At 36.5% G+C, this 12,596-nt stretch overlaps 1 protein-coding gene across 1 annotated transcript; it reads right to left on the bottom strand.

Moving 5' to 3' along the window:
• Positions 1 to 11,130: 11,130 nt before the first annotated feature.
• LOC123698178 lies at positions 11,131 to 12,090 on the bottom strand. Its single transcript, XM_045644772.1, has one exon. It carries the CDS (start codon positions 12,088 to 12,090, stop codon positions 11,131 to 11,133), a length of 960 nt encoding a protein of 319 aa, XP_045500728.1.
• Positions 12,091 to 12,596: the final 506 nt, after the last annotated feature.

The following is a 12,596-nucleotide window of genomic DNA, read 5'->3' as shown; positions in this document are numbered from 1 at the left end:
GGCTGCTAATCCGTGGCTGCGGTCGCGGCAGGCGGTTTGTTCGACTGAGGTTAATCAGAGAATACTTACTCATGTTTTTCATTTATTCACATGTTACATGTTATATACAATAAAGAATGTTGATATTTCTGTTTCCTCCCATACCGATAAGAAAACACAGTAACAAGCCTTATTTTTCATAGTAGGATGTTAGTGGGTACCGGCATTAATGGTTTACGAGTACCTACATTTACCAGAAAAAGTGTAATTATCAGTACTTTTACATAATAAATGAGTGTTTAACTATGTCCTCTGTGAGCCACCTCGGGTGATCAACCAGAGTGAGTAAACACTGAGGCTGTGACGTCACCACTCGCACCCCTTCAATAATTACTGGTCGCACTATTTGCTCCGGTATTCATCGCCGAATTAATTAAACTTCAGATAAAGTTCCCGAAATTGTGTTTGTTTTCGTTATTTCATTTTACATTTATTTGTATTAATTAATTTAAAATAAACTAGAAAATCGATCTACTATGACACAGATGATGAAAAGAGACCGAACTCATAAAAATCTTTTAAGAAAATATATAAATTTCTCTTCATCAAAAAAACGGTTATTGTTGCATATTTTAATTGATTAAGAAGTAAAGCGTTCATTGTAACAAAAGTTGCTGAATTATCATGGCACTAGCTGCTCCACTACCTAGCTATATCAACATACATTTTCTATGTAGGTACTTTTAAAATCTGATCTTTCGAATAATTATTTGCAGCAAGATAAGCTCCAATGGTTGTATTAAGTTACAGTCATCCAGAAAGACAATACGTGCCCAAATCTCAAACGGTGTCGTGTCCACATCCGCCTGCAGCTCTCACTCACCACACCCTGGGAGCAGGCCCTTCACCAGCATACGGCATACCGCAACATCCGATGTGTCTGGTTACTACTTACTTACTTTGTATGCAAACTATTTTATTTCATACATTATAGGTAGGTATAGGGTATACCTACTATGCGTTCGATAACATGAGCTAGGTATTTGCGGAACGACGTGAACTATAATTTGGGAGACTGTTAAATTCTAGGTTATTAAATCTAGGTATACTCTCATATCGCCAAAAGTTTACATAGATTTGTTATTTGCATTTAATTGTTACATAAAGAATTCTTACCTACTAAAATTGTAGAATATAATACTTTGTGTATGTTACACCAAATAAATATTGCACGCCTCATAAGCGAAGCGTTGAGGTGGGTACCTACTACTGTCACTTCGCGCAAAACATCTGATTTTTTCAAACTTAAAATGTCTTTATGTATCATACATTGCACTTGTAAGATAATACATACACACACATATTAAGAAAAAACACTATTTTTAACATTCATGATATTTTTGATGTCATTTTTGTTATTTAAACTAGTTAAAAAACAGTTTAAAAAAGTTCTGTCTTGGACGTCCGTGTGTCTGTATGTGCGGAGGATTTTCTTGTTAACACGATAGCGACCGAAATACTTAACTAATTGAGTCTTTTTTTTTCTCTTACGCTTATGTATGCTCAGGAATAGAACCCTTTCATTTTTCAGGGTCTGATTCGATGTGGTTTAATTGTTATTAAATAAACAAAAAAAAATATCGACTGTTCTCCATAATTTTAGTATATCTATATATATTCTTTATTTACACCATATACATAAATATCTACATACTTATATTATATACACCTTTATAAATAATCAATTTTATTGTAAAGGATGAGATTATGAGGCGTGCACTTTTGGATTTTCCAAACTTTTGTTTTTTCAAATTTCTCTTATTTCTAAAATAAAAAGAAGAAGCCAGTTATGAATTATAGTAGTACCTATCAATAATAATTTACATCATGTCTAATTGCGACAGTTCCTTTTGTACCATAAACATTGATTCCTCATACGTTGTTCTCATGACGACTGATCTGATGGGGGTGATCTATGAGTCACGGTCAATTGGAACATCAAGGGAGGAACATCATCATGTGTTGGGAGGTACACAGTAAGCAAACGGTCACGGGTCAACAGTATCGCGTGTCTGTTTGGTCAGCGGCTCATCCATCACAGGAGGACCACATCTCTGTTACCGCCGATGCAATTTTACACTATTAGAAATGTATAAGGATTATGGGGTCTCATTTAGAAATTAGAAGTGTTTACAATTTATTTATAGTGTGACGTGTGTTATCGATATTGGTATCATAAAGCTTTGTGCTTAGATTACTATCAGTTAGAGTCAATAGTTATCACATATTGATATAAGCCATAAGGCATCTACTTTGTATTTAATTAACTTAAAACTTCACGACAGTAGAGTGGATATAGAGATTCTATAATATGATTATTTCGGCAAAGCTTGCTGTTTGTACATGGATAAAGAAAATCCGTAAAAGCTATATGTGTTCTAAACACAAGTATCCTCCAGATACCATAACAAACAGTTCGCCGGAGCGCTTGGCCGCCCCCTGCCGCGCGCCGCGCACTTGATGTCGACTCTACTGTCCCTATCTGAAACAGATCTTGTTTCATTTAAATCCCCGTCGTTCAACATCAAACTAATTAGTTACACGAAACAATCAATTGTAGTTCCAATTTGAATGCTAAGTTATTATATTTAATCGCACAGTGATTAATTACAATAGGATGTAGGCTTAGATCAGATGTAGGCGATGCATAAACCTACGCAATCATTTTAATAAACTTGTCTCAGTACCGACAATATTCAATATTGTTAGGTACTTTTGTGACAATTGCCTGATAAGAAAGAAAGAAAAGAAAGAAAAAAAGCTTTATTGCCAACAAAAACTTAGACTATCCTATCTTAAAAGTAAACACATATTAGGCAATCGGAACAGACTCAGCCATGCTGTGGGCTAACACCAGAACAGCGCTGATTTTCAGTCTGCCCGCGTATTTCACGAGGTCCTACCTTTATATAAATACTAATAATAAAATTACATTTAAAACTGTTCCTATCAATATAAATAAAAATTTATAAATACATCTACATATTGTGTACAATATGCATATATAAATATTATAAAATAAACAATATTAATATACTTACATAGATATTTAAATAATTCAGATAGATAAGTGGGCACATAATGGGCACATATTATATGTATTATGTATAGTGTTGCCCAAATTCAGTCTTGGGTCTACTCTTATAAATAACCTTTTGTAGTTATCTACCGACTATGTAAGTTTTATTTGTATATCTACAAAAGTATGTAATTTGAAATTTCTTGTTACTGAAGTGTATCCCAGACTCAGAGGAACAAACCGCTTTCGAAGATCTCATGGCCGTCTCACGAGACACGCCTACCCAGATGATTTCTGAGCCAATTTAAGTGTTCAAATTAAATCAAATTTTAACCTATTTCTTTGGGAAATATTTGATAAGAGGGCTTATTGGAGGGTTGATCTAATTTTAACTATATTGAGAAGGTGTTATTAGTCTACTTAAAGCAAATCGAAAAGGTCTATTGCGTATCATGTTGCATAAAATTTCAGTTTTCAATTATATTCGTCAAATAAACGACACGAATTCCACGAGCTTTCAATTGAAGTTAGATATTATTCGGATTATCAATTTTGGATAGTCTCATAAATGGAAAATGCATTTCGTGCATAAGCCGGCTCTACGGAGCACTCGTGTCCCCGGGCGGCGTCAAAAATTATACCTTCATACATATTCATAAGCCTCGAAACTTCCAGCCGAGTTTATAATGGCGCCCCCTCACCCCCCTGCCCCCCCGGATCCACCTAGCAACAGTCACAATCAGCTGACGCCTGACACCGCTGCGCCGGTCGGAACCATTCACGCGGCCCTCCGCTCCGCCACCCTCCGCCGCACATCCTATCTCTGTCTATCTTCACGTGGCAACGACACGCCCCTTCTTTGTATCTTAAATCGAACTCTGCATTTACCAACTAAAATTGACACAAAACTGAAAATATTATATTCTAATTATAGAGCGAATTCGTTTCGGAAATGCTTAACGTGATCAATAATGGCGTATTTCTCGAGATCAGCTACCGGCTTTTGCAAATGCAACAATCGGATTCGGCGCACAGCTGTTTCGGATCGATGGCGCTGCCCCCCTTCCCCGCGCCGCTGGGCCGCCCGCCCCGCGCCGCCCCTATGCATCTCGCAATGTATAGCAGATGCACAGCCCTTGCTATTAAAACAGTGAGCGCTAACACGGGGCAACAATATTCCTTTGTTCGGGCTGCATCCCTTTCGGGAGCGAGCGGGCGAAGGGCGCGGGCGGCCGCGGCGGGGCGGAGGGTGGCTGTTGCTAACCGCCTCGCCACCTCGCTCCCGTGCACTCAGCGCCCTTGACACGAGAGGTGCACGTTGCTAAAGGGTGCAACTTTCACACAGCTTTTAGGGTACTTTGCTATTAAGTCTTTTATTTCCGTGCTCGTTACTTGTGAGCGCATTTGTATAATTACTACTTCGGAGATTTTAAAAGCAAAAATAATCCAAAAAGAGTACAATGTAGGAACCTAATTATTATGCTACGACTTCACAAAATCATTAAATTAGGTAGACGTATCTACTAACATGGAAAAACCCTGAAAAAACTTACCAATGATGTACCTATGTACCTAGTAACTACCTATTAAGTAATCTGTGCCGATGCTTTATTTTTATACTATACTAGCTTTCCGCCAGCGGCTTCGAGCACGTAGTCAAATAAAACCCGGATAGTTCCGTCCCCGAGGAATTTCCGTGATAAAACCTATCCTCTGTCCTTCCTCCGGTCTCAAGCTATCTCTGTACCAAATTTGAAGTAAATCCATACCCACAGTACCTACTTTTGGAGATTAGCCCGGATATACATACAGACAAACAGACAAAAATTCTATAAACGACATTTTTGACTTCGGTATCTATTGTAGATCACGCCCCAAGACGTGATCTTTTAAAAAAATATTTAATGTTTGTTGTTTTGACTTTCCTTAGCAATCCATTTTCTAAGAAAAGCTTGTCAATAACCAATCGAAAAATTGTTTTGGTATTGGCTTGCAGATTGAACAATTGAACATCCATCGAAAACGTATACAATAATTGAAGATTTATTGATTTCGGTCGTAAGTGTTTACATTAACGAATACAATGTTATATTTTTGGCGTTTCAATTTATTCCTAATTATTCATTTTTTATAGACATTCCAGAGCGAAAAAGGGACTCGCTCGTTTTATTCGAACTCGTTAAAAATCAAACAGGCACCGATAAGATTTAACTCTAAATTAAAATCATGAATCTTCGTGTACGGTGTACCGTGTATCAGCGATGTTCGGTCAGCAGTCAGCTGATCGCTGTAGGTGGCTGTGCAGGCAAACGGCTAGCAACGAGCGGCGACGCAATAAATCTCATCAAAAAGCAATCTATCTCCCCTTGCTCATCAAATTTGCATGTCCGGCCCTCTCCTCGATTAACTTTCAACTTGCTGTCACTCTTCTAACGCGTTATGGTACGGGAGCAAGCAACGTTTAAAAAAAGTCATTTTAGTATAGTTGGGTTTTTGATATATATACTGTTTCTCTTGCTATTTCGGTTAGAGTCCGGGCTGTCTGTCTGGCGGTAGTGGCTGCGTTTATTAGGGCGGCCGTACACGGACCGCTTCAAGCAGTTGAGACCGACCGCTTGAAGCCGCGACCGCGCGGTGAACTATAGGCATTCATTCACCGCCGTACACGTGACGGCTCGAGCCGTCGCGACCGCTTCAAGCCGTCAACTGCATGACGAAATTCCACCGTGCCGTTGACGGCTCGCGAGCGGTCGTGAGGCATACACTGACTGCTCGAGCCGTTGACTGCGCTAGAGCCGTCGACGGCTCCCTTCCCCCCTGAAAATCAATGACTTGACTAGTCAAAAAAATCAACCGCTCGAGCGGTTGGTAGCGACGGCTCGAGCGGTCAACAACCGACGGCTCGAGCAGTTGACGCCGACCGCTTGAGCCGTCCGTGTACGTCGCTCAGCCGTTAACTGCTCGAGCGGTCCGTGTACGGCCGCCCTTAGTGCGCACAGTTAAGTTTATTAACGGGTAATTTTTAATCTTTTGCCTTTAGATAGATCCATCAGACATATTTTTTTTTATTGCAAGACGTTTTTTTCGTTGTTAAATAGGTGCCATACGCAATTTTTTATTTCAAAATAACCAAAATGTCAATAGATTTTCTATTGTGTCTGTGATTCCGGGGGCTGAGGCATTAACAACGAAAAAAACGTCTTGCAATAAAAAAATTATGTCTGATGGATCTATCTAAAGGCAAAATATTAAAAATTACGCGTTAAAAATGACTTTAAATTAATTTTCCTGTGCAGATAAGATGCGCACTAATAAACGCAACCACTGCGGCCAGCCAGACAGCCCGGACTCTAACCGAAAAAGCAAGAGGAACAGTATATCAAAGAACCAACTATACTAAAATTATTCTCTCTTGTCAACGTTGCTACCAGCTCCTATACCATTAAGCACGCTTCATTCGGATACAAACGTAAACGAATATAGGTAATCACACATTTTCGTGAGATTTAAATTATTATATTAAAATTACAGACAATAATTACAAAAAGGTAGGCATATTAATTACCATAATCCATACTAATATTATATATGCGAAAGTAACTCTGTCTGTCTGTCTGTTACTCAATCACGCCTAAACTACTGAACCAATTTTCATGAAATTTGGTATGGAGATATTTTAGTACCCGAGAAAGGACATAGGCTACTTTTTATCCCGGGAAAATAACGCAATCCCGGAAATCCCACGGGAACGTAATTTAAATCTTTAAATATTACCAAGGATTTACCATTTAGTAAATGGGCGACACCTAGCATACATAGGTGTAGGATCGTTCTTTATGAGTTATATGGTATGAAGCAATATAATAAAGACCCATCTTTTCTTAGTTATGTTAGAAATTACTCAAAAATTTTTAAAAAAGTTTGTTTTACTGCAAAGCGTTTGTATATCAAAGAAAAAATACGCGACTCTGATAATAAAGTTAAAACAGTCTGGTCTATTATTAATGGTGAAATGGGTAAAAGCAAATCAAGTAATACCATAAAACTTGTATATAATGACAGGGTTATTGACAAAAGTGCTGATGTTGCGCTTGCTTTTGAAGAATTCTTCAGTAGTGTCCCTGCTACTATTACTAATTGTTTAAATTCGTCTTCAGCACTTGCAGAAACCTTTTTGAGGGACCATGTTGCGGGGTGCAGTACATTATTTGAATTACGACACGTAACTGCTAGTGATATTGTTACTGCCTTTAAGACGCTTAATCTAAAAAATACTTGTGATCTTTGGGGAATGTCCGTAAATTTAGTTAATAATATAATAGAAAATATTGCGAAAAATTTAGCTTTCATATTTAATAAGTGTTGTGACTATGGTACATTTCCTAATTTACTAAAGCTTAGTAAAGTTATACCTCTATTTAAGAAGGGCGATCAAGAAGACTGTAACAATTATAGACCTATCTCTATTTTACCAACATTAAGTAAGGTATTCGAGAGGTTGATATTAAACCAATTGAGTAGTCATTTTGCATCTAATAATTTACTGCACACCAAACAGTTTGGTTTCACAAAGGGGCGCTCAACCACAGATGCTGGAGTTGCACTTCTAACACATATTTATAAAGCATGGGAAAACTCAAAAAATGCTCTGGGGATATTTTGTGACCTCTCCAAGGCATTTGACTGCGTTGAACATTGTACTTTGTTACGTAAACTTAATCACTATGGAATTACAGGAAAAGCCCAGAACCTCATAGCGTCATATCTGCATGATAGGATACAGACTGTAGTTTATTTATTTATTTATTTATTAGAAATACCAACGTTTGTTTACATTGTTTCATTAATTATTAATTACAGATTTATTGTATTCTTCTAAATGTAACAAACAATTATAGGTATTCACAACATGCAAATATAAATTACACAAACTGACAATTTTTAATTGTAAACTCAACAGCGAGAAGAGAAAAAACAACATTACATTATAAAGAGAACAAAGGAAAATGTATATAATAAAAACAATAAATATGTAGTTGCGTCTCAATACTAACACATAACTGTAATAAATTACTATTTTGGTGCTAGAACATAAGGCTAAGAACATAATATAATTTTTAATAACTATGACTACATGCTATACATTAAGCTTACATACAAACAATTTACGAACAGTTCGGAGAGAGGTATTATTAATATCAATGATATCACCATATTTATTTACCATCTTGCACAGTCTTGGAATAGGAGAGTTGGCTCCGAACTTACACCTACGGACTGGTGGAACAAGTGGATCAATTTGCTTTCGGGGATACCTACTAGGGACACGAAAATTTACTTTATTCAAAAGTTGAGGGCAATCAATTTTATTATTTAACAATTTTAATGCAAAAATAAGATCGATTAAAATTTGTCGTTCCTCTAAAGAAGTCATTTTGAAAAATTCCAGTCTATTAGTATAGGAACGCAAACTATTTCTTGATAGTCCGTTTGAATAAATTAAATGCCAAACAAATCTTTTTTGAATTCGCTCTATTCTTAACCTGTGTGTCGCATAGTGAGGTCTCCAAACCACCGATCCGTATTCCAAAATGCTTCGTACTAATGAGTTGTATAGCGAAATTTTTAAGTTATTATCCCGAAATACTTTTATATTTCTAATTAAAAATCCTAGCATTTTATATGCCCGGGAGGTAATGTACTCTATATGAGGAACGAAAGTTAACTTAGCATCAAAAACAATGCCCAGATCTTTAACTTGGTTCAGTCTTTGAAGAGAAGTGCCATTGATACTATATGTGTACGCGACGTTAGTGCTTTTTCGTGAAAAAGTAATAAAGTGGCACTTATCTGAATTTAATTCCATGCCATTATTTTGGCACCAAGAAGCAATGCTCTCGAGATCTGATTGAAGTCTGATACAGTCTTCTATTGAATTAATTTCTTTAGATATTTTCAGATCATCGGCATATAGATAAGATTTCGATGATTTCACGGTAGTGACGATATCGTTGATGAAAAAGTTGAAAAGAAGAGGCCCTAAATGAGAGCCCTGTGGAACACCAGACGTAATTCTTTTAGAAGATGAATTGAATCCATTGACCACCACAAAAAAATTGCGACTAGATAAATATGATCTAAACCATTCCAAAAATATGTTGGATATACCGTAAGCTGACAGTTTGGCAACCAATACACTATGACTAACCCGGTCGAAAGCCTTACTGAAGTCAGTATATACAACGTCAATCTGTTTCCGTGAATCCAGTGATTCAATTAAAGTTTCACAAAAATCTACAAGATTGGTTGTTGTTGATCGTGAAGGTACAAAGCCATGTTGGACATCATGTAAGAACAATTTGAAGTGATTTTGGAGGAAGGGACAAATTAAAGCTTCCAAAACTTTAGCAAATGTGGACAAAATGGAAATTGGTCTATAGTTTTGAATAGAATTCTGAGGGCCTGACTTATGTATTGGTACCACCTTGGCTGATTTCCAATATAACGGAAAGCATCCAGTTTTGAGAGATCTGTTATAAATAAGTGAGAGAGGCACAGTCAACTGTTTAGAACATTCAACCACAAAAATTGAGGGAATTCCATCGGGCCCAGCACCTTTATTTTTATCGAGTGATTTAAGTTTTTTCAAAATTGTATCATTATCGATCTGTGGTGGCACTAATAATGGACTATTATTCCTAATATTAAAGAAATAGTCAGAGTTTATGCAGCTATTGTAAGTGTCTCCACTATCACTTGTATATATAGAACCAAAATATGAAGAGAAAAGCTCACAGATATGGGAACCATCTGAAGTTGTCACCTCACCGTCAGTCATAAGAGCCGGATAAGCACCAGTACCGCCACGTTTCGATTTAACATAACTCCAAAAAATTTTTGGGTTGCGACTAAATTCATTTTGAAGATTTTCCAAATATCGACTATAGCAGACAGATGCCAGTCGCTTGCAGCGTGAACTAATCAACTTGAATTCAATTAAATCGCGGGGATTTTTGTAATTTTTGAAACGCCATCTTAATTTATTTTTCTCTTTTAAACAATTTATCAAAGAACGGTCATACCACGACGGATATTTATGTCTTGGTTTATTTTTTAAGGGCACCGTTTCATGTATTATTTTTTGAATATTTGCATAAAATAAATTAACCATATCATTGACGTTATCAAGTTTACTCATAATAGTATCCCAATCGATTAGTGCTAATTTTGAACGTATCTCATCATAGTCTGCACGTCGAAAATTTAATTGTGGGTTATTATTATTAAAATGTAATTTATTATCACGCATAAATAATATATCAATTTCTAGGGGTGGATGCAAGACATCAATATTGCTTAAGGCATCGTGGGATTGCTTGATTGTGCAGGATGGCAAATTACTCAAAATTAAGTCAAGAATTTTACCAGATGTATTTAAAATAAAATTATGTTGTGTTAAATTATTTGTATGCATAAAGTCAGTTAAGGAGCGACCTAATTCAGGAACAACATAATCACTGCTAACATTATTCAGTAAAGCCCAATTTATACTACTCATATTAAAATCTCCAAGTATACAATATTCACAAGTTTGATTACATTCTAATATACCGCTGCATTTGTCCAGGAACCCGTCCAGCATAGAACGGTTAACAGGTGGCGGTAAGTAAATTACACAGAAAGCTATTTGCCGAGTAAATTTACTCTTAGAATAGGGCAAATCGACAAGAACCCAAAGATCTTCCAAGTCTGTCTCCCACCCACATACTCTACGCGAACTAAATTGTCTCGACACAGCGATTAGTACGCCACCACCGTCCCTTTTGAAACTGAATCTAGTATCATTTCTATCTCTTCTATACACTATATATCTTGGATCAAAAAGCTCGCTACTAGCCACACTACTATTTAACCAGGTCTCAGTTAAAACCACGATATCGTAATTATTACACAACACTTGACGATAAAAATTATGAGTTTTTGATCTTAAGCCTCTTGAGTTTTGATAGTATACATTTAAACTATCGAATTTTAAATTAAGTTAACAATAAATATTATCAAACTAGTTACACCTAAATAAGATTGTCTAACGATATTTTATTTTTAACTTGAATATATTGAGAACCCTCGTTTTTCCTTATAAAAATTTTGCCATTACGAATCCAGGTAAATTTATATCCTTTTTCTTTTGCTTTAATTCTTGTCGCCGCGTGCAAAGATTTGTTAGCAGGTGACAAGTGCTCGTTGACAAAAATTGGGGAGTTACCCGTTAGACCGACATGGGCAGTATTCAATTTGCTTTGAGGGTTCTCCTTGTTAAACTTAGAGACAGCAGCAATAACCTGATCGCGCAAACGCACAGACGATAGTTGAACAACTATGGAGCGAGGTCTAGGATTTTCCGTTTTTGTCTTCGCTGTGCGAGTGCAATGAAGGACATTATCAGAGCTTAAGTCACAGCCAAGGATATTTCCTAAGTGTGCAACAATATCTATTAAATTTTCGTTTTTACGTTCAGGTACACACTGCAATTCAATATTGTTTTGACGAAGTTGCTGTTCCGTTTGATTGATGCGCACACATAAATCTTCTATAGTATTATTCAATATTGTATTTTGTTTTTCCAGGTCGGTTAATTTTACCTTAGAAATCTCGTAATCTTTTTTCATTTCATCGTATTGGTTACTAATAAAATTGATTGAGTCAGTAATTGTGGCCAATTCTAATCTAATAGGCTTTAGCTCTTTGTTGATAGCGCTCATTAAATTATCTTGCATCGTAGAGAAAATGTCGGCCATGGTACTCTTGATAACATCTTCCACCACCTCACGAATATCATTCCGGGTAAAAGACGACATGGATTTGTCTATGGGTGGAGAATTTAGGGCTTGTCTTTTACTCCCCCTTGTTGTAGTGATATTGCGTACCGGTGTGCTATCATTTTTAGATGATTTGGGTATTGCACGCACACAGTCAGGACAACTCCAAACAGCACGCATTTCCGAGTTAAATACAGCTTCATCCAACGACATGCATGCATAATGATAGGTTTTAGTGCATTTTAAACATTTTATAAATTTGTCATTGTTGTCTTTAGCTGGTGTACAACATCCCCATTTCAATTTATCCATATTAATATATTAATAATTTACTGACAACAATTAATCCAGAAAAAAAATCCTCACAGATGCAAACTGGGTTCACAAAGCATTTGACGGGTCTAAGTTGTTTAATCAATGACAAAACGGCAGTGAAAGACTCACAATGATAATTCAACTGCAAGCCGTATTCGCTCTTCAGGCAATGCGTACAGATGCTAAAACTGCGCGGATATATACGCGTTATAATAGTTCATCACCGTCACTTTTATTTTACTAACTGCCCGCACACAAAGTTACTATTGTATATTGTTAATACTTTATAAACGAATTAAAAGTTCGTACGAAATGTTTTTTATCACTACACAATCTGAAATCGTGAATGTTCTGTTTATACTAAAAATATATTGTAACTGCAAGTCGAAACGTAAACTTTAAAC

This window comes from Colias croceus, chromosome 15 (genome assembly GCF_905220415.1).
Source record: "Colias croceus chromosome 15, ilColCroc2.1".
In the NCBI taxonomy this organism is placed as follows: domain Eukaryota; kingdom Metazoa; phylum Arthropoda; class Insecta; order Lepidoptera; family Pieridae; genus Colias; species Colias croceus.
Note: the sequence above shows the minus strand (reverse complement) of the source record. Positions and strands in the feature narration are given on the sequence as shown.